Raw genomic sequence first — 23567 nt, forward strand, 5'->3', positions numbered from 1 at the left:
TCAAGAGATGGACATCCCTCTTGTCCTTGACCACCAGCAGGTGGTCGCTACATTGGGCTCTGCTCTCACCTTTTACGAGCATCTGTCCAAGTAGCGTCTTCGGAAGGCATCTCTGATTTTTGCGGACAGTACCGCAGAGTGGGATGCTGATATAAAAGTTATCAGTGTAGAGGTGATCACCTTTATCCAGCAGTGGGTGAATCAAATCCCACAGTTTTCCTACTCACTCCCAGGACAGGGGGGGACACTCAGGGGGTTCAATCCTGGTGTCCTTTCCTTCGTAGACTCTAAACCTGTGAGTGTACCCCGAGGTACTCTCACAAAGTTTGTAGAGTTTGATTCCGTACCTGGCCCTCTTACTGGGCAGGTATTGACGGAATCTGAGCCTTCCCTTGAAATGGACAAAGGACTCATCCACGCTGATGTTCCTTTGGGGCACGTACACTTCAGCAAACTTTGTTGAAGTGTTCGATGACCGGCCGAACTTTGAACAGACGGTCAAAGTTGGGGGTCATCTCGTGCAGGACAGTGCATTATCTGTATAATGCAGAAACTTGTGGATGGCCTCAAAACGCATCCGGACGATGACCATTCGGAACACTGGAGTGTTGTATAAAATATCAACACTCCCAATATTGCCAAATTTCCGGCTTCTTCTGTACCCCCATGTGGAGGACCAGGCCCCAAAACTGCATCATTTCAACTGCGTCCACAGGAGACCAGTTGGAATATGTTGAAATCGGGTTTTCCGCCAAAAATTGACGAGCGTACAAATCAGTTTGCTCCACCATGAGATTAACAAAATCCTCAGAGAAAAAGACTTTGAAGAAGTCTGTCTGTGAGGCTGGTGGTGTCAAACTTGATTCCCGATTCTGCCACAAAATCAGGAATCAGTGGCTCGTAATTTTCAGGGGGGGGGGGGGGGGGGCGAAGTCCATACAGGGTCTACTGAATCAGCTTCGGGCATGGTGGGCGCTGCCTCATCTTCTGTCCTGGAGCATCTGCGTGGCGGTTCCACAGGACCCGAAGAGGAAGAGGATGAAGAATCCGAAAAAGAAAAGTCGGATCGTCATCCTCGCTATCAGTGTCGGAGGCAAGGTAAGAGTATGCCTCCTCCATTGAATAGCGCTGTTGGGACGAACGCGATGGGCGGGACATTTTTTGTGAAAGTGGTGCTTGGGTGTACTTTATTTACAACTATGTGCATGTGTGGGGGGCTAGTGATTGGTGCACACTATCCTGTAAAGAAAAAGCTAAAAGAAAAAAGGAAATGGGGAGAAAAATACCTGTGAAAAGAAAAGTCTAAGACAGCAGGCCCTAGCTCTGATAAGTGAACGGCGTCACTTATCAAAGTTCAGTGGCAGCTGCTGAGTGTGCGTACAGGTGTGGTGCAAGGGGGGGGGGGGGTGAAAAAAAAGGAAATCAGCAGGCACAAGCTCTGATAAGTGAACTATGTCACTTATCACAGTTTGGCGGCTGTGCGATGCGAATAAGGAGTTGGCGCTAAGGGGGCTGCTAAATGTGTGCACAGAGGCGACGCAAAGGGGGATTGAGGGGGGATGAAGAGATCGGACAGGGATTAGCACTTACGCTTGTAGTCAGGTGGCGCAAAGAGGGAGTGAAAAAAAAGGAAGTCAGCAAGCACAAGCTATGATAAGTGAACTATGTCAACTTATCAAAGTTTGGCGGCTGTAGGATGCGAATACGGAACTGGCGCAAAGGGGGAAAAAAAAACAAAACGCAAGCACGAATGTTGATTGGTGAACTGCGTCACCAATCGACGCAAAGGGGGGGGGGGTGAAGGGGGATGAAGCCAGATTTGGCAGGGATCAGGCAATACTTACAGTTGTAGGGTTTTCTCTTTTTCCTTTAGCAGGTATTGTGATGCTACAAGCTGCTGTGGCACCACAATACCCAGCACACCAGGAGTTCCAGACGTATGACTGCTCTAGGGAATCCTCAGCTAGTGTGAGGACCCCCTGCAGAGCTGTCATACAGGTCACAGGCAGGTCACATCAGTGCTGTGACCTGCCATTGGTGGGATCGAATGATAATATTGATCCACCAATCACTGCACTGCCTGTGACCATGGCAACCGCCTAGGATCAGAGCTCACAGCTCCGATTCAAAGGCAGGTCATGCCCAGGTCATCAGGAGGGCACAGAGCGGTCACAGAGTGACCGCTGCTGTGCCCTGTGGTTGGCGCAATCGCCGATCTAATCGATCGCGCCAACCAGCTCCTGCAGGCCCTACTGGGCCTCTATCAGGTCCCTGCCTAGGATCGGCACTAATACAGCACCGATCCAGACTGATACTGGCAGGGCAGAGTGGTGCTATAGCGCCGCTGTGCCCTGCGATTGGCGCGATCGGTGATCGGTGGGGGGAGTTGCCGGTGCCTGGATCCAGTACATCGGTACTCGATCCCAGCCTAGCACATCAGCCGCGTCGATTGGCTGAAACAATGAGAAGCACTGATTGGCTGTTTCAATTTCAACAGCCAATCACAGTGATCGGGAGGAAGGGAGGGTGGCGGCAGACCCCTGGATGCCAAGGCCATCTACCATAAGGTAGGATGGCGTTGGAATTTTAATGCGATCATCTCGACTGAAGTCGCGATGTCGCATTAAATGCCATGACGTACTATGCCGTTGTGGGAGTTAAGTCCCAGAGCACATGGACTGGATAGTACGTCTCATGGCAGAAAGGGGTTAAAGGGAACCTGTCACTTGAAAAGAAAAAAAAAAAAAAAAAATATAATAGCTATTAACCTGCAGATGTGGGGTTAATCTGCAGGTTAATACTGTTCTGAACCTGCCTGGCGCCTGCACTTAGACTCCCGCTGCTGGGAGAAAATTACCTTTATTCCCCCTGGCAGCGTTCCGGTTTCAGTTACTGGGGTGGTGCTGGTACAGGTTCAGTCTCAGCTCAGTGTATATAGAGCAGCGGCTGTAACCTCTCCCCCCACACTGACAGAAGCTCAACATTAGGGCCAGCTGTCAGTCAGTGCCGAGGGCACGGTTACAGCCGCCACTCTATACACTGAGCGGTGACTGAGCCTACACCGGTGCCGCCCCCATCACTGAAACGCTGCCGGGAGGAATGAAGTTAATTTCCTGACGGAAGAGTGGGTCTATGTGCCGGCACCGCGGAGGTTCAGAACACTTAACATGCAGATTAACTTCATATCTCAAGGATTAAAGCATTTTTTCAGGTGACAGATTCCGATTAAGGCTCACCAGGTGAGGTGGATCCTCTAATCCTTAGGTTGAGGTGGAAACATGGACCCCAGGTGTTTATGCAGAAACCAGAAAGTCATGTGGGTGGCAAGGAGTCTAAAGGCTGATGGGATTCTCAGGATCAGCAGGATGGATGAAGGGAAACCCAGCAGGGATGAATGCAAGCAAAACCACAAATACAGATCATGGAGCACACCAAACGTAGGACAGGGTGTCTTAATCCCAAGACACAGGTGAGTGTGTCAGTGGGACTTAAAAAGGTCTAGGGAGAGGATGTCACTGATCCTCTCTGGGCAACCTGCAAAACCCGACGTGGAGCAAAGCAGAGGGCAGTGGTCCCAGAGGAAGGAAGCCGATACCAGGGACATGTGTAACAGTACTAATTTTTTTTTTTATAAATTCTTTATTTTAAGACTCACAATGAAATCCAGGTTAACATAATTGAAACCAGACAAGTAGACAAATACAACCAATTACAGTACCTCAATTTGCCTGGCCATTCACCTTCCAATGTAACTTTCTCTATTAGCATGTTTTACCAGTGATGAAGACACAAAACCACGTGATGTGAAAGATTTCCGAAATCCCATCCCGATCTCGGTGTAGATTTTTAGTGGTGCGGAAGCCACATGGAAAATCAACATGCATTGACCTACTTTCTTACCCATAGTGTTCGCACAAACAATATTGAGAAGAGGAAAAAGCACATTTTTCATCTTTAAAAGCATCCCCACATCATGATATATAATCATGGCCCGCTTAACTCTTGTTTTGATGTAGGAAAATCTTTTAGATATGGGTTATGAGCAGTGGCAGAATGTGTACAACCTTGGGGCCTCTAATGCTGCAGGCATTAAGCTTTTTTCCAAGTGGATTGCCAAGAGTTACGTCTTTTCACCTGTGAGATGTTAAGCACAGATTGGAATTTCTGATATGTGATATTTTATCCAAGACTGTATCCCTGCCGACTAGGCTGCTCAAGAATCATGGTGACCTACGTGTGCAGACTGATGTCAACTGTCATTGTTCTACAGGCAACTTACATCTATAGCAGTGACCTGGTTAGATAATTAGACTGATACAAAAGAAAAAAATAAGGAGAGTTGGTTACTCATACCTGGACACTCCCTCAGTTAAAGGGAGATGCAAAAACCTCTCCATTGGAACAGAGCATTGACCACATGTATGGGTGGGATTCTGGAGCTCCAGATTCGATTTGACCTGTTTGGGATTTTTTTGACCTATAGTCATCATTTATAGTATTGCCGTTTAGAAAATGTTTTGGAAGATGATTTTTTCCAAGTACTAATTTAATGGACATGATAGACTGGCCTCCACCTGAAGATTAAGAATAATTTGGTGGGTCAGAAACCAAAAAAAGATTCCAAACTTCAACAATCTCTGCGTTCCAGCAGACAACCCCATCAGAAGATGATGCTCAAGTTTATGAAAGTTTGGAATTATTTGAGAATTACATTGTCCTATAGATTTTATGATCTCACTGAGAAAAGTGGAGTATATAATACAGTTAACTGATGTCCAGACAAATAAAAGCTTATTTCAGAGTCTTAAATTTTAATAATTCTCCCAATGTTCTAACTTATGTTCCACTTAGCTCCATTGGTGGTAGATATCATTAAAGTATACAGATCTAGCAAAGGTTGCCTTGGCTGAGATAAAATGGTCCGGGGATATCATGGCACAAAGGAGTGCAATTCAACATCTAACTTGACATCAGTCAATGACATCTTAATCCTGTTAAAGGATCCATGGTTTCCCATTTTCTTGGAGGATTGACAGTTCCGACCAGCGGCTTTGTGATGCCACCGATTCGAGCTGAGCGCTCTCTAAGGCTACTGGCAGAAGCAGCTTTGTCTGCAGAATGGGATTTGGTGATCCGGACAGCTTCACAACAGTGACAGGAAGCTCTGAAGCTTAGAACTTACAATCGGAGTGAGCTTCTCACCTAGGAAATCCTAAGCAAGTAGCTGTACACAACAAAATAAAAAATCCCTCAATTCAGAAGGGAGAAAATTTTTAATAGGAATTAAACTGTGTTTACAAGTATTTTACACATTTAAGAACTCAAGACTAGGGATAAGCGGACCCGTGGATGTTCGGGGTCTTCGGATTCGACAGAACTTTAGTCCAAAGTTTTGTTCTGGTACCAGAACTCTACCTGAACTTTAACCCCATACAAATCAATGGGGACCTGGAAAATTGTCTCTCTCTCACACACACACACACACACTAGGTATGCAGTACAAACCCCAAATTTTACAGTTCGGGTTCACTAATCTCTACTCAAGACCCTAGATTTTCAGGCAAACTAAGCGACCCAAAGAATGAACATGTTACTACTTTTAACCACTTTCATAAGACAGAACATGTGCAGAGCAATGTTGTCTTGATGTCGCTGTGCATTATGCCATACTTTTTAGGTGTTTCCCCCCCCCCCCCCCCCCCCCCCCCCCCAAGTGGCTTGAACATGGAATCAACCTGAAAAAGGAGTGTGCACATGTCCTTTTGGTGCCTGGACAACCCCTTTATCAGTATTCATGTCCTTTTGACTCCTCAGAAACTGGTGGTCTGGCAAATCATATACGTGATTTACGTTCGGTTGCTGAACATGATTTTTCGTGGTTCTGCTGTGACTTGGTGACCACGCCAACATCGCTCATCTCACCCTGCTTCCGTCCTGATGAGATTCTTAAGGCTTTTTGCAGGGTAGCTGGATCTGTTTTGTAGCTATGCGTGTTGTAAAGGAATCAGCCTGACAAGACAAAAGAGCACTGACAAGGAGAAGACGACAAAATGTCACACCACTAATCACCCACACAAAAGTGGAGAGGAAAGTGCTTGGCCCAGACTTAATTTCTCTGCTTACTTCTTGTAGGAGATGTAAGATGAAATCCCAGCCCTTTCACAGGACTTACACAGCTCATTGGTGACTGGGGCTCTGCAATATTGTAGCAAGGTGACCCCTGAGAGAAAGTGCAGTAGAACAAACACATGCTTTGTTCAGCAGGAGCCAAGGAAATGTCATGATTTAAATATATTTTTTTCTTGTTGCAAAGTGTTGTGTTTGGTGGAGGTTATCAAGCAGTACAGCATGGTGGCACAATTTTTATTATCGTTAGCACAGACACTTCTTTGGCAAAGTCAAATATCAGTATAGTAGATGTCTGTAGAACACTGTCGCGAATGTTCTATTCTGCAGTGCCTCCACAGGAGAAGAAGGGTGTTGCATGTACTCTTTAAAGTTAATGGGCTGTCTTTGTAAACCGCCCAGTCCTAGGTCCTCCAAAATTGAGATTTTTTTTTTTTGGTCAACCCCGCTTAGTCTGGTTTAAATGGGTTGTAGGTTTAAAAAAAAAAAAAATAAAAAAAAAAAAAGTATATATATATATATATATATATATATATATATATATATATTGGATAATGCTTAAGCAATAAAAAAAAAAAACAAAAACAAAGGGAACCTGTTATGAGCAAAAATTATATTTACCTATAGATATAGGGCTAAAAGCGTAGTTGCTGAAAGCTGGCGGAAGGAAGTGAACTGATATCTTGCAGGTGCCACTCACTTTCAGTCATAGGGGCAGTCCAGAGAGCGTTGAGTCATCAGCACTATACTGAGCAGCGGCTGTAATCTCTCACTGGCAGTTTGATTGACAGCTCATCTGAAAAGATGTGCTGCAGAGCAAGCCGTCAAATTGCTGTGGAGTGTTTACAGTCTAATCACGCTGTGCAGGGACTAGTTGAGAGGTGGCGCTCTAGTGGTAGGGGCTTAAATAGGTAATATGACGCCTATTTTGTTAGTTTAAAGCATGCATCTACCGGTACCCCATTGTTTTTTTCTGAAAATTGAGAACCCCCTTTAACAATAAATGTGCCTGCCAATATGGCCATGGTTTTCAACCAGTGCTGGAGATTGCTGGGTGACATCCTACCTGGTTTCCCTAGTAAATTGGCCAAAAAGAGTTTTAGAACTTCATGGTGTTTATCAAGCATTACTCCTTAACTTTTTATCTTTGAACACTGTCTTTTTTTTCCCCAAGCTTGAACACCTCTTTAGACTTATGGAGAGAACATCATCTCTTGGGTAGACTGAAAAGCTGCTCTTCATGCAGATAACCCAATAATGTGAATACACACTTTGTCATGCTTAATTTCCCTTATGGTGATGCTACAAGGAAAGGGAGGCCTTTTCTCAGGTTTCCCCATGGATAACTACTGATTGCTTGGATGTCCCACCCAGTGTAAACCACTTTTTGATCTGCATATTTTCTAGGGACCATGGTCCCTTAAAGGGAGTCTGTTCGTAAGATCAAACCCTCAAAGTCGACTATATGGGCATGGAAGTCTTAGAAAGCTAAATTCGCAGACATCTTTATATCCTCTGTTGCCGCATTTCTGAAAAATCAGAATTTTAATTCATATGCAAATTAGGCATTAAGTACTCTGGGTGTGATGGAGCACTCCCCAAGCCTCTGCCTCCTCAGTTTGTTTCCCCGCCCAGCACCAGCCACTTTAGCTTGATTGATAGCTCACTGTCTGATTTCCTTAGCTTGTGCCTGATGTCACAGACAGTGAACTATCAAGTGGTGCTGACCAAGAAAACAAACTGGGGAGGCAGAGGCTCAGGAAGCGCCCTGTCACTCCCAGAGCACTTAACACCTTATTTGCATATGAGTTGATTTTCTCTATACTAATCCTGTACTGTGATTGATTGCTTTGGGTAACAAGGTCACTTTTTTGGTTAGACAGTTTTTATAAATGAGGCCCAGTGTCACTGTCAGGAGGGTGTCACATCCCCCTGGAAGATGGTCACTTTGGGTAATCACAGGACTTCTTTAGAGATGGTGTTATTTGTGTTCCATATTAAATGAATTTTGTTTCTCTTGGTGCTGAAGAGGTTAACAACCCTTTCTATGCCAGTCAGAAACATGCGGATCCATTTTAGCTGCTTCTGATCTGGCCATTACCTCTTCTTATATAAACTGGCCAACTGGACTGTTGTAGTAGTGTTCTGTGGTTTGCTGTAGTACATGTGTGTTTATCTCCTGGTCCCTGTTACCATTTAGTTTATTCCTCCCTGTCCCTATCCTCTTCACTATTGTTGGTTATTGCTTCTCTGTTCTCCCCGTTTTGTCTTTGTTTCTTATTTCGCTAACATTTGTGCCCCATGCCTCATGGGTTGGGGGAGGGGACAGATCAGGGTTTAACAGGAGCATAGTAAGTTTGGAGACTGGGGCCTCTCTACCTTCAAAGAGTACCCCCGGGACAAGGATAGTTAGGGTCCCAATTTCAGGGACAGTGTGGGGAACCACTTCGTTACTGTAGACAGTCATAGCATGACATACAGTCATATGTAAAAGTTTGGGCACCCCTATTAATGTTAACCTTTTTTCTTTATAACAATTTTGGTTTTTGCAACAGGTATTTCAGTTTCATATATCTAATAACTGATTGACTCAGTTATATTTCTGGATTCAAATGAGGTTTATTGTACTAACAGAAAATGTGCAATCTGCATTTAAACAAAATTTGACTGGTGCAAAAGTATGGGCACCCTTATCATTTTCTTGATTTGAACACTCCTAACTACTTTTTACTGACTTCCTGAAGCACTAAATTGGTTTTGTAACCTCATTGAGCTTTGAACTTCATAGCCAGGTGTATCAAATCATGAGAAAAGGTATTTAAGGTGGCCACTTGCAAGTAGTTCTCCTATTTGATTCTCCTATGAAGAGTGGCATCATGGGCTCCTCAAAACAACTCTCAAATGATCTGAAAACAAAGATTATTCAACATAGCTTTTCAGGGGAAGGATACAAAAAGTTGTCTCAGATTTAACCGGTCAGTTTCCACTGTGAGGAACATAGTAAGGAAATGGAAGAACACAGGTACAGTTCTTGTTAAGCCCAGAAGTGGCAGGCCAAGAAAAATATCAGAAAGGCAGAGAAGAAGAATGGTGAGAACAGTCAAGGACAAGCCACAGACCACCTCCAAAGACCTGCAGCATCATCTTGCTGCAGATGGTGTCACTGTGCATCGGTCAACAATACAGCGCACTTTGCACAAGGAGAAGCTGTATGGGAGAGTGATGCAAAAGAAGCCGTTTCTGCAAGCACGCCACAAACAGAGTCGCCTGAGGTATGCAAAAGCACATTTGGACAAGCCAGTTACATTTTGGAAGAAGGTCCTGTGGACTGATGAAACAAAGATTGAGTTGTTTGGTCATACAAAAAGGCGTTATGCATGGAGGCTAAAAAACACAGCATTCCAAGAAAAACATTTGCTACCCACAGTAAAATTTGGTGGAGGTTCCATCATGCTTTGGAGCTGTGTGGCCAATGCCGGCACCGGGAATCTTGTTAAAGTTGTGGGTCGCATGGATTCAACTCAGTATCAGCAGATTCTTGACAATAATGTGCAAGAATCAGTGACAAAGTTGAAGTTACGCAGGGGATGGATATTTCAGCAAGACAATGATCCAAAACACCGCTCCAAATCTACTCAGGCATTCATGCAGAGGAGCATTTACAATGTTCTGGAATGGCCATCCCAGTCCCCAGACCTGAATATCATTGAACATCTGTGGGATGATTTGAAGCGGGCTGTCCATGCTCGGCGACAATCAAACTTAACTGAACTGGAATTGTTTTGTAAACAGGAATGGTCACAAATACCTTCATCCAGGATCTCATTAATAGCTACAGGAAGCGACTAGAGGCTGTTATTTTTGCAAAAGGAGGATCTACGAAATATTAATGTCACTTTTATGTTAAGGTGCCCATACTTTTGCACCGGTCAAATTTTGTTAAAATGCAGATTGCTCATTTTCTGTTAGTACAATAAACCTCATTTGAATCCAGAAATATAACTGAGTCCATCAGTTATTAGATATATGAAACTGAAATAGCTGTTGCAAAAACCAAAATTGTTATAAAGAAAAAAGGTTAACATTAATAGGGGTGCCCAAACTTTTACATATGACTGTATATTCCTAGTGAACACAAACACTGGTCTAAATGTGGCAAATTTCAATTTTTATCTATATTGGTATGTGAACATTTTAGTGGAAGTCTAGTTGTAGAAGGGTCACCGAGTGCTGAGGCGCGTAATGTATAAAAGCCAACAACGCTCTGCTATCTCCAATACTGCAAAACCGAAACTTCTGGTATTAACATCTAAACAAAAACTGTGCACTAGGATCGTCGTGGCATGGGTTTCCATGGATGAGCAGATGCATTTAGCCATACATCACCAAGCACAACTCAAAGTTTTACAGTATATAGTGTGGTGTAAAGCAGTGTTCTGTGCATTGACGTATCACTTTTCTATCAGGCATCTAATGGGCGAATCTGGGTTTGGCAACTTTACATTGTGCTACAGTAAAGTCGGGGTTGTCTTTTTTTTTTTTTTTTTTTTAGAGGCTAGTCTAGGCCCCTAAGCTCCAGTGAAGGGAAATCGTAACGCTTCAGCATACGAGACATTTGGACAACTGTAGCTCTCAACTTTGCTGGAACAATTTGGAAGAGGCCCTCTTCTGTTCCCCCTGACTGTGCCCAGTGCACAAAGCAAGATCCAGAAAGATATGGTTGGGGTTCTTTGGTGTGGAAGAACATGACCAGCCATGCAGAGCACCGACCTTAGCCCCATCCAACACCTTTGGGATGAACTAGAATGGAGATTACGTGCCAGGACCTTTCATCCAACATTACTATCTATCCTCACAAATGGGAAAATATTCCCACAGTCAAATATGTTGTAAAAAAAAAAAAAAAAAAAAAAAAAAAAAAAAAAAATTTACCAGAAGAGTGGGAGATGTTTTAGCTACAAAATCCTTATTAAAGCCTATAGATTTAGAGTGGAATACCATATTATCTCCTGTAGGTGTAATGTGGAGACGTCCCCATTAGTGACGAGCGAGTATATGCGTTGATCGGGAAAATGCGAGTAAGGCCGGGGTCACACTAACCGACGCAAAATACGGTCAGTATTTTACATGCGTAATACGGATGAATGTCCCCTAAATAGTGCTCCGTATGTCATCCGTAATCAAGGTGTGGTCGCGTATTTTGCGCATGTCAGCATCCGTATGGCGAGATTTTCTTGCAGGCTTGCAAAATAGACATATAATGGAGCCCTATGACAGGGTTTCTAACAGAAACCAAAGAATAGATATAGACACACACATATATATATGCGCATTCTATGTATTCTATGTGTAAATAGCTATTCATTCGTTTCTTTATTAAACCTGTCAGTGTGAGATTACTGTATAGTGCACAGAATTGCCGGCTTTGCTAAAAGACACCTGGTGCGTATTTCTCGCAAGTCACACATGTGGTCCGTGTGTAATCCGTATTTTTTGCGCACCCATAGACTTGCATTGGCTTTATACGGGCGTAGTACGCTGACAATCGCAGCATGCTGCGATTGGCACGGACTGTAGAATACGGATGAGAAATATACGCCTGGTGCGAGGGACCCCATAGAGAATCATTGGTCCTTGTCTAATGCGTGCTTTTAGCGCCTCTCACTCAGCCGTATTCCTCGCCAGTGTGACCCCGGCCTAACGAGTATACTCGCTGATCACTAGTCCCCATCTCTTTCTCCATATAGTCCTTATGGATAAACATGTTTTTTTTTTTTTTTTTTTTAAAACAACACCCCCCTTAGCCCCATCCCTTTTCAGGCGGACATAGATTCTCTCATCCAAGATAATCAGGCTGATTATGCAAATGATACTCTGATCAAACTGATCAGATTGTGACCATAATGTGATCCAATTCTCTTGGATGAGTGACTCAGAGCACACTGTGGAGAAGATGGAGAAAATAAAATTTCTCCATTCTGTGAGTCCCTGGAAGTCAGACTGCACTTGGATGTCATCTGAGTGCTGTCCAATGTTTTCCCAAGTACCCATAGATATGAATGGGTGAGTGGTAAAGTGAAATTGCAGAATGCTGCATTTTTTTTTTTTTTTCTTCACACTGACATTATGTCAATGAAAAAAAAAAAAAAAAAAAGTCATGCATCGGCACTGCACCATTAAGGCTACTTTCACTTTTTTTAGCGCTGCGCTTCGTGCGCAATAGAAACGCATGCAAAAAACGCATCATGTGGTTTAGCCAGTTTCTAGCCATGTTAACTCTTAAAATGCATGCGATTTTAAACGCAGGCGTGCACATGTCCATACGCACACCTGTATTCCCATAGACTGTAAGGTGTTATTTTGTCGCATTCTGTGCGCAAGCGTTTTTTTTTTTTTTACATAGGTTGGACGGACCAAAAATGCAACAGGTTGCGTCCGGCGCGCTTAGACGCACACTCCAAAAAACCTGCATGTGCACAAAAACGCATACGAACGCTAGACCATGTTAAACATAGGGGCGCATGAACGCACACGCTGCGCTAAAAAACGCTAATGTGAAACCAGCCTAAGTAACATTGTTCCGAGCACTATCTGCCAAAAATCAGATATCATTGTCCAATTTGTACGCTCTTAGGAAACCCTTAAGCTGAGATTTAATGCAGAAATCACTATAAATTTCTCCCATATAAGGCTACTTTCACATTAGCGTTTTTGTAGCGCTGCGCTTCGTGCACAATAGAAACGCATCATGCATTTTGCGCTTTTACCAGTTTATAGCCACGTTCACTCTTAAAACGAATGCGATTTTAAACGCAGGAATGCGCATGGGGCACGCCAGGGTTCCCATAGATTTTTTTTTTTGCGCATTCCGTGTGCTAGAGGGCGCATGCGTTTTTTTTTTTTGAAGGACCCAAAAGTGCAACAGGTTGCGTATGGCGCACTACGAAAAAAAAAACACATGCGTACGAAAACGCATACAAACGCTAGACCATGCGCCCTCCATGTTAAACATAGGGGAGCATGGACGCGCACAATGCGCTGCGCTAAAAAACGCAAATGTGAAACCAGCCTAAGTACTAACATTTTACAGATATCCATATTAGTATACAAAGCACATCATGCGTTTCCACTTACTTATAGCCAGGCAGCCATTGTATCATGGGCAGATGCAGGAAACTAACCCAAAAAAAGTCAGTGTAAGTAATGATCTTTCGTGCTAGGAGTCTGGCCCACAAAGATATTTTCTTGGCGGCTTTTCGAGCTATTAATCTGTATGCAGTAAGTGCCGTCTGCACTATAGAGATGCTAATTGTGAGGTTCTTCGGAGAGGCATGTTGTACATCTACTGCGCGCATGGGATGAGAGCTAAGCAGCCACAGCATGACTCGATGAATTAAATGGACTTTACATTTTCTCCTGTGTCCGACCCTTGGGTGTAAGAATGAAGGCAAATCTTATTTCACCTGATCTGTGTCACAAGACGCAATGAGACATATCGACAATGGATATTCACATGAATACAGATGCCCAAAATGTGATCACCAGAGTGTAAATGATAAATGCTCAGCTTAGCAATTGGTGTCCAAAGTTTAGCACCGAGATCTCGAAATGCAAGTGCTGGTAACACCATGGCATTGCAATAGCATTACCATTTCATTAAAGGTTGCCTTCTGCTGAAAATTGCTTTCCGACCTGGGATATGCGGACTGATTTTAATACAGTTTAACCCACAGATTGATTTTTGCATACTTTGTCACAACCGATGAAGCCTCGAAAAGTTTAAGGGCAAGTTTAGAATAAGAAATATAAAAAAAGACCATTAAAAAAAAAAAAAAAAACCCACACACACACCTTCTACACCATGTACGAGGGCTGTAAACATAAAATGACTCACCAAACTTGGCATTACAGAATTGCTGCTGGGGGTGAGCCGTGGCGCAGGAGCATGCCTCTGTCAGTTCCTTAGGGGTTAAAAGTAGCAGGGCGCAACAGAGCAATGTGTGTATGAAAGGATTCATGCTGAGTCTACAACGTGCACCTCCAGCCAAGAAAGGGATTCTTTTCAGAAGCTGGTCTTCCTCTGACAAGCGTGGAAATTTCTTCAGGCTCTTGAAAATCTGATGTCCTATTACCACGGCATGAAAGCTTCTTATTTATGGATGAAGAACGCTGACCCCTCCTTCTAAACACAAGAAACACCAATCACAGGAGCAAAAATCCAGCGTGGCTGTCTGCTGGTACTGACACAGTTACTGACAAGTTGTCATTGCCTCAGTGCTGTCAGTCTGACAACCTGCACACCGTCCTATGCCAAGGTGAAAATGGCCCTTCGTCCGCGCCCCCAGCAGCACCCTTGCATGTGGACAGTCACAATCCAAATTAAATCAGTGTTCCTGAGGAATCTTGGTTCTAACTTTTCTTGCGCTTTTGGGTCATTAAAAGTGCCCATCTTGATGTTCAGTCATGGAGACCTTCAGCACTTAGTATGTGCCTTGCTATACGAATTAAAACCTCAGTGTCTGCTACCACCAGGTGATGCTGCAGGTCTTTTGCAGTCACTTAGGGTGTGTGCACACGCTGCGGATTGGGGCGCGGATTTTGTAAAATCCGCAGGTAAATCTGCAGGTCAAAAGACCTGCGGTTTTACCTGCGGATTGCTTTGCGGTTTTGCCCTGCGTTTTTTCATCTCCTCAATGGAGGAGATGGCAAACCGCAGCGGAATCCGCAGAAAGAATTGACATGTCTATTCTTTCTGCGGTTTCAAAACCGCGCTGAAAAATCAGCACCGTCTGCACTGCGGTTTTTTAGTCCCATAGGGAATAATGTTACTGTACACCGCAGCAAAAACCGCTGCAGAACCGCAGCAGAATCCGCAGCGTGTGCACACACCCATAAGGGTTTTTGACTGGGTATCTGATGGCAGCCGGTGACATCTCGCTCTTTCTGCCACCTCCAGTTAGAGTAATCACGGTTACAATAAGTCGGAACTTGCAATCTATGGTTCCAGCTGTATCTTTAGGATAATTTATTAATGCCTTTACTCTATTTTTACATCTTTTTCATTATTTGTGCAAGTGTCCAATCTTTTTGGACTAGACCTTTGCAGTAGCTACACATCACAAGCGCGCCTAATGCAACTAATGAAGTCATTGATTAGTTTCATCAGGTGCTTGAGACAACATTCAATTTGCTAATTCTATTCAAGGGGTTGAATAATTATGATTTTGCAGTTGTCAGTAAATGTGGCATCTTTCGAGAAACTACTTGTTCCATTAGTTAAAACTAAAAACAAAACGCAAAACAAATATCCTAAAATAAAAAAGTAAAAAATAAATTGCAGAAATTGCATGAAGGTAGTAATAATAATAAGGGTATTTAGTTAACATAATTTTGATCAAAATAATGTACAAGCCATCCCGCCATGTCACGGCAACCCTTGTGGGACAGTCCCTACTCTAGTATTTAAAACCTTTTCACTTGTCAAGTGACGTGAATGTGAACAAGGATCGAGGGACTGAACCACCAGTAATAGCATAGGCCAGACAGGATGGATTTCCCAGCTCAGAAGCAGGGCGGTCACACCCTCATATGCACTGAATGCTCACTGAACTAAATGAGAAACTGGGTCTGAGCTGAAAAAGTAAATTAATGTGTATGCACAATGTAAATGCATATGAACACAGGACCTTTACACAGAGAAAAACAAAAACAAATATCCTAAAATAAAAAAGTAAAAAATAAATTGCAAAAATTGCCTGAAGGTATCAATAATAATAAGGGTATTTAGTTAACATAATTTTGATCAAAATAATGTACAAGCCATGACGTGGCGGGATGGCTTGTACATTATTTTGATCAAAATTATGTTAACTAAATACCCTTATTATTATTGATACCTTCAGGCAATTTTTGCAATTTATTTTTTACTTTTTTATTTTAGGATATTTGTTTTGTTTTTGGTTTTCTCTGTGTAAGGCTACTTTCACACTAGCGTTTTTTGCGCTGCGTGCGCAGTCCAAACGCATCAAGCATTTTGCATGCGTTTGCGTATTTTATGCGCATGCATTTTAACCAGTTTGTAGCCATATTGACTCTTAAAACGCATGCTATTTTAAACGCTTACGTAGGCCGTAATGTGTTATTTTGTCGCATTCCGTGTGCACGCGTGCGCATGCGTTTTTTTTTAAGACAGGTCGAACGGACCAAAAATGCAACAGGTTGCGTCCGGCGCGCCTGGGCGCACACCGGAAAAAACGCTTGCACACGAAAACGCATACGAACGTGTGCAAACGCTAGACCATGCGCCCCCATGTTAAAGATAGGGGATCAGGACGCATGCGCATGTACGCACACGATGCGCTGCGTTAAAAAGCGCCAGTGTGAAACCAGCCTAAGGCTCTGTGCACACAGTGCGGTTTCTACTGTGGATCCGCAGCGGATTTGCCACTGCAGATCTGCAGGTGATGTACAGTACCATTATAGGCTATGAAAAAAAAACGCTGTGCACATGCTGCGGATTTTTCCGCGAAAAAAAAAAGCAGCATGTGACTTCTTTTGTGCGGTTTTGCTGCATTTTTCCACCTGCTCCATTCTACAAATCCACAGGTGGAAAACAGCAAAAAAAAAGGAAGAAATCCGCAGGAAAAATGCAGGTCATTTGACCTGCGGATTAATCCGCGGGAGGATCCACACCGTGTGCACATAGCCTAAAGGTCATGTATTCATATGCATTTACATTGTGCATACACATTAATTTACTTTTTCAGCTCAGACCCAGTTTCTCATTTAGTTCAGTGTGCATTCAGTGCATATGAGGGTGTGACCGCCCTGCTTCTGAGCTGGGAAATCCATCCTGTCTGGCCTATGCTTTACTAGTGGGTCAGTCCCTCGATCCTTGTTCACATTCACGTCACTTGACAAGTGGAAAGGTTTTAAATACAAGAGTTAGGACTGTCCCACAAGGGTTGCCATGATGTGGCGGGATGGTTTGTACATTATTTTGATCAAAATTATGTTAACTAAATACCCTTATTATTATTACTACCGTCATGCAATTTTTGCAATTTATTTTTTACTTTTTTATTTTAGGATATTTGTTTTGTGTTTTGTTTTTGATTTTCTCTGTGTAAAGGTCCTGTGTTCATATGCATTTACATTTTGCATACACATTAATTTACTTTTTCAGCTCAGACCTAGTTTCTCATTTTGTTCCATTAGTTGTGTTGAGATATTTAAATTGGGGCGTGCAGTGCCTGAGAGAAATCCCTGCCTCCTGTCTTCATTACAATACTACCCCGCTCCTATGTATGTCAGTTATGGCTCCGGTATTCCAGCACCTGCCCCCTAGACTCTCTCTCAGAAATACATACCTCATCCTCCCTTATCGGTATGCACATCGGAAGTCACTGGAGCAAAAGTCACCTGGATACAGTGCCCAAAGAAGGGAGGATGAGGAAGGTATTTCTGAGGGAGTGCAGGGCACAGGTGCGGGAACCGGGGTAACCACTGACGTGCATTGGTGGGGGGTAGTATTGTTCTGAGGACAAGAGGCAGGGATTTCTTCCAGCACCGCACGCCCCGGAGCCTGGAAGAAATCATTAACATAAAGACAGAATATAACATCTCTCAGCAACAAGACCATTAATATGAGGCATACAGGTAGTACTAGAGTGACATTGACATTTTTATTACCTGTATGCCCATATTAATAGGTCATATACGTCCCAGGGGGGGGGGATGACAGATTCCCTTTAATTAACCAAGAATGTTCAACAAGTAAAATATATAATTTTGACTTAAATTGGAATGATATACCATGAGAAAACAGTTCTGAAAATATGGTGTTATTAGATTGATGATACTTCTCAAGTAACCTCATCAGAGGTCAAATAAATTGGAACAGTGAATTGTGTCCCTTAAGATGGGTTTGTAAGGGGCCTTATACACAGTCGTTAGCTGTCAGACGTTTGATGGGTTTGGATAATCAGTTATCCAGCAGCTATCGCTCCAATTCTTCTGCCGAGCACTCATGTGCACTCTACTAAAGAGTCGCCACCAGACTCCCCTGCCGATGGGGGAGAGGACATCCCAGATCCTTATCTCGCCAAACATCATCTGTTTGGGGAGAGTTTGGAGCTCCCATGCATACTAGACTGTCGGCCAAAGCTAACGAATATGATGGGTTCTACAGACGTTAATCTAACGTGTTTGTGCACTTTAATCCCCTCTTTGACCCCACAAGCATAAAATTGGCATGCTCGGTTCCTTTACGGAGAGGTTTTTTTAACATATGCATTGTGGCTTCTGTAACACAAGTTTGGAAGCTGTGCCAAGTAAATAATTTTATAGCTGTCAATGATGGACCCCATTGACTTTGGTCTCCACTGATTATGGTGCTGCGGTGGCATTGTGAACATAAATATAATCCTACAGTATGTTATGCACAATTGTTCGCATACTGTACAGCATAACACAGGATGACAGATTGCCCATACACCATTGATGTCTGTTGCCCGAATCCTTTATTGCCCGACAGCGATGTCGCCGATCTGACCACTATACATGAAAGGGGAGAAGGTCTCTACCAGACACCACAGGTAGAGGCTGACAACAAGGCAAGCACAGTGTACAGTGAGCGGCCCGCTTTGTAGAGCGGTACTTCCAACTTTTTCCTTCCAAATCTTTTTTTAAAGGTGATGTATCATTAGAAAATGACCCATTGTTTAAATCATATTTTTGTGTTAATTGTATTTTATCGTTAATGTTTTTTTTTTCTTACCACCTTCAGAACTCAAACCTACTTGTTCTTTTCAGAAGACTTTTCAACAGTCTCATTATCATCACAGGCACGATTGCAATGGCAGGAAGGTGATAACAGGATCCACAGTTCACATCAGGCATTGTCACATCTCGCCTCTTCCTCTTCCAAATTACCTTTGCACACGCTCATATATCGCTTCAATTCAAGAGATAGGGTCAAAGTGAAATTTACGAGATTTCTAATTTTTTTAAATCCAGATTGCCATGTGAAAAAAAAAACAAAAACAATGCATTACTAAAAATGATATAAAATGCATTTAACATAAATATCTTATTTAAATAGTAGGTTAATTTCTGATAACACATTTCCTTTAAGAAACACAGAGGATAATGATATGTTAATAGACACAGACTGGCAGAGGACACTGTACAGAAATAATCCAACCGGTCTTACAGGATACATCCCACATCATGCTTTCCTCACATTCACACACTTCACTTCTGACGAACATTGTTAGTTATGTTTTTTTTTTACCCAAGCTCATCACTTTCTTCACCTCCTAATTAACAATAAACGTCTAAACTAAGTGCCGTCTTAGAATAATTTATGTTTATTTTCTTAGAAATGATCTGTACATGCATTTCTGGCAGCAGAATTACTGTACGGTTGTGTAGAGAGCCGGGTGGTGTAAATTATTACTCCTAGGTGTAATAATGAAACTTTTTACTCCCGATGACAAATTTAGCTCCTGGGCTATAATTAGGGTTGCACGGAAAGTGACTTTGATGACTGTTTAGTGTGCTGCGGTCTCTCCAGTCTCTCTTTATTTCACGGTTCCTCCCTTGTTTCCTATGTGTTTTTTTTTCCATTGATGGCTGGGGTTTCGGAATAATTGGTCAGTAGTAGCTGCTGTGTGTAGAGAGGTAGGCATAGTCCCTGCTGACGTAGGGGTAAAGAACTCCATGATCCGGCATCCTGTAGACCATGATATGAGGACATATTGTGGGAGCACAAATCAAACACACAGCCATCCAACCACCATAATCCGTGGTATTACTATGGGTCATCCTGAAGACCTTAGGGACATTAAACAAGGCCAGACTTTATGGACATTTTTTCAACCTAATTAAAGAGAGTATTCCCATCTCCAAGATCGTATCCCAATATGTAGTAGGTGTAATAATAATAATATTAGCAAATACCTCCAATTAGAAATGTAGTGTAGTTTTTCTGATTCGCTATGTCTTTCCTCATGTGCCGGCATTGCAGGACCTTAAGTATCTATGGTTACGAACAATAGCAGCTAACTGTGATTATATGAGTGGACGTAACCAAGGATACCTAAGGTCCTGCAATGCTTGCACATGAGGAAAGAGACATAATAAAACAGAAAAACTATACAACATTTCTAATTGGAGTTATTTGCTAATATTATTATTTTTATACCTACTGGATATTGGGCTAGGATCTTGGAGATGAGAATACCCCTTTAAGGAGGTATCACTGAAACAGAGCGAGCGGCTTCTGGACACGGAAGCACCTGGTGCATAAATCATTGTCTATCCTCTGTTGCATGAGTTACTACAGTGTTCCTAACCAGACATGCCATCAGGACACGAATTGTGCCCAGGAGCTTCATGTAATGGGCCTTCATGGTCTATCAGCTGTCCCTGAGCCAAATATCACCATGACCAGTGTCAAGCATTGACTGGATTGGTGTAACGCACATAACCGCTGGACTCTTAAGCAGTGGAAATGAGTTCTGTGGAGTGACTAGTCCATTTTAATGTTTGTCAGATAGACCTGGGTTTGGCGGCTATCCAGAGAGTGTCAGCTACCTAATACATAGTGACCACAGTGAAATTCACTGGAGGAGTAGATGATATTTTAGACAATTTCATGTTCCTGGTTCTTGTCTCCCAGTAGTGATGGGGATGGGACCAATCAGGCCTAGGTCACTTATAGCCACGATCCCCACAGAAACTGCATGATCTTATACACTGTATATAGTGTACAATGAATTTGGTAATAATTTTTTTTTGTAAAAAAAAAAAATCACTGTTTTTATGCCATCATAAAAATTAAGATAGTGATTAGTGATGAGCGAGTAGCCTCGTTGCTCTGGTTTTCCCGAGCATGCTCGAGTGTCCTAGTATTTTGGCGTGCTCGAAGATACAGTACATCCCACATGTATTCAGGCTGTCTAGCAGCCGCAAATCATGCAGCTGCGTCAACAAAAACTAAATCTCCCAGCACTCCAAAATACTCGGGAAAACCCGAGCAACGAGTATACTTGCTCATCACTAATGGTGATACGTTTACAAGTAATATATTATTATTGTAGTATCCATGGTCATTTTTCCTTTTTTTGGAGAGTTTCCATATATCATATACTAGTGAATAATGTGAGCCCTGTAATTGAATGATGGAAATGACAAGTGTTTATTATGTTCTTCATTAACATCTCTATTATTATATACAGTGGGGAAAAAAAGTATTTAGTCAGTCAGCAATAGTGCAAGTTCCACCACTTAAAAAGATGAGAGGCGTCTGTAATTTACATCATAGGTAGACCTCAACTATGGGAGACAAACTGATAAAAAAAAATCCAGAAAATCACATTGTCTGTTTTTTTTTTCATTTTATTTGCATATTATGGTGGAAAATAAGTATTTGGTCAGAAACAAAATTTCATCTCAATACTTTGTGATATATCCTTTGTTGGCAATGACAGAGGTCAAACGTTTTCTGTAAGTCTTCACAAGGTTGCCACACACTGTTGTTGGTATGTTGGCCCATTCCTCCATGCAGATCTCCTCTAGAGCAGTGATGTTTTTGGCTTTTCGCTTGGCAACACGGACTTTCAACTCCCTCCAAAGGTTTTCTATAGGGTTGAGATCTGGAGACTGGCTAGGCCACTCCAAAACCTTGAAATGCTTCTTACGAAGCCACTCCTTCGTTGCCCTGGCGGTGTGCTTTGGATCATTGTCATGTTGAAAGACCCAGCCACGTTTCATCTTCAATGCCCTTGCTGATGGAAGGAGGTTTGCACTCAAAATCTCACGATACATGGCCCCATTCATTCTTTCATGTACCCGGATCAGTCGTCCTGGCCCCTTTGCAGAGAAACAGCCCCAAAGCATGATGTTTCCACCACCATGCTTTACAGTAGGTATGGTGTTTGATGGATGCAACTCAGTATTCTTTTTCCTCCAAACACGACAAGTTGTGTTTCTACCAAACAGTTCCAGTTTGGTTTCATCAGACCATAGGACATTCTCCCAAAACTCCTCTGGATCATCCAAATGCTCTCTAGCAAACTTCAGACGGGCCCGGACATGTACAGGCTTAAGCAGTGGGACACGTCTGGCACTGCAGGATCTGAGTCCATGGTGGAGTAGTGTGTTACTTATGGTAGGCCTTGTTACATTGGTCCCAGCTCTCTGCAGTTCATTCACTAGGTCCCCCCGCGTGGTTCTGGGATTTTTGCTCACCGTTCTTGTGATCATTCTGACCCCACGGGGTGGGATTTTGCGTGGAGCACCAGATCGAGGGAGATTATCAGTGGTCTTGTATGTCTTCCATTTTCTAATTATTGCTCCCACAGTTGATTTCTTCACTCCAAGCTGGTTGGCTATTGCAGATTCAGTCTTCCCAGCCTGGTGCAGGGCTACAATTTTGTTTCTGGTGTCCTTTGACAGCTCTTTGGTCTTCACCATAGTGGAGTTTGGAGTCAGACTGTTTGAGGGTGTGCACAGGTGTCTTTTTATACTGATAACAAGTTAAAACAGGTGCCATTACTACAGGTAATGAGTGGAGGAAAGAGGAGACTCTTAAAGAAGAAGTTACAGGTCTGTGAGAGCCAGAAATCTTGATTGCTTGTTGCTGACCAAATACTTATTTTCCACCATAATATGCAAATAAAATGAAAAAAAAACAGACAATGTGATTTTCAGGATTTTTTTTTCTCAGTTTGTCTCCCATAGTTGAGGTCTACCTATGATGTAAATTACAGACGCCTCTCATCTTTTTAAGTGGTGGAACTTGCACTATTGCTGACTGACTAAATACTTTTTTTCCCCACTGTATTTGTATTATTTTAAGAACTTTCATTTCATTTTTGGCTTGTATTTCAGCTTGCAATGCCATCATTTCCAGTTGTAGTGAAGATTGGACATGCACATTCTGGAATGGGAAAGGTAACTATAAATTTTATTTTACAAGTCAAGCTCAAACATTAAACCAGCGCTAGAGTCACGGGTCAGGCCTAGGGCTTGTTGATGCACGTGGAGAGCTAAGGCTTGCCCGCCCGGTCCACTCCAACACAGAAGATGTTTTAGCACAAATTTCTGAAAAAGACAATCCGGGCTATAATAGGTATGAAAGGTGTTGGACACCACAGTGCATGACAGCTTGTTACGTTTTTGGTTGTGTAGCCGCAGAGCGGTAATAGTGCACAATCTCACTCCTCTCAAAAGGGAGTATGTATTAGAAAGTAATGGCAGTTGGATGCTGTCGGAGAAGAAGGCAAGCCAATGTAAGTAGTTTCGTGCTCAGGGCAGTGTTCTGCTTGAAAACTATTGCTTCTGGTATTCTTGTGGATGTTACTTTGACATGCATCACCTATCTAAACCTTGTACAGACCAGGCAATGTTGCTCCCTAATAATAGTAGCTTCTTCA

General features: G+C 42.8%; 2 protein-coding genes across 3 annotated transcripts in view; one reads left to right on the plus strand and one right to left on the minus strand.

Moving 5' to 3' along the window:
* TIMP4 (TIMP metallopeptidase inhibitor 4) overlaps positions 1–14273 on the minus strand; it is a 41630-nt gene extending 27357 nt beyond the window's left edge. Inside the window, exon 1 of the mRNA XM_073574252.1 lies at positions 14021–14273. Coding sequence (XP_073430353.1) covers positions 14021–14144 — 124 coding nt within the window. The 5' untranslated portion in view covers positions 14145–14273. The remainder of the gene's footprint in view (positions 1–14020) is intronic.
* The window catches only part of SYN2 (synapsin II), a 434838-nt gene that overhangs the window by 225263 nt on the left and 186008 nt on the right, over positions 1–23567 (plus strand). For both annotated transcript variants that reach the window (XM_073574250.1, XM_073574251.1), the window contains exon 6: positions 23023–23085. In XM_073574250.1, the coding sequence (XP_073430351.1) occupies positions 23023–23085 (63 nt within the window). The remainder of the gene's footprint in view (positions 1–23022; positions 23086–23567) is intronic.

This window comes from Dendrobates tinctorius, unplaced genomic scaffold, assembly GCF_039654945.1.
Source record: "Dendrobates tinctorius isolate UK_male_01 unplaced genomic scaffold, ASM3965494v1 ptg000038l, whole genome shotgun sequence".
In the NCBI taxonomy this organism is placed as follows: Eukaryota; Metazoa; Chordata; class Amphibia; order Anura; family Dendrobatidae; genus Dendrobates; species Dendrobates tinctorius.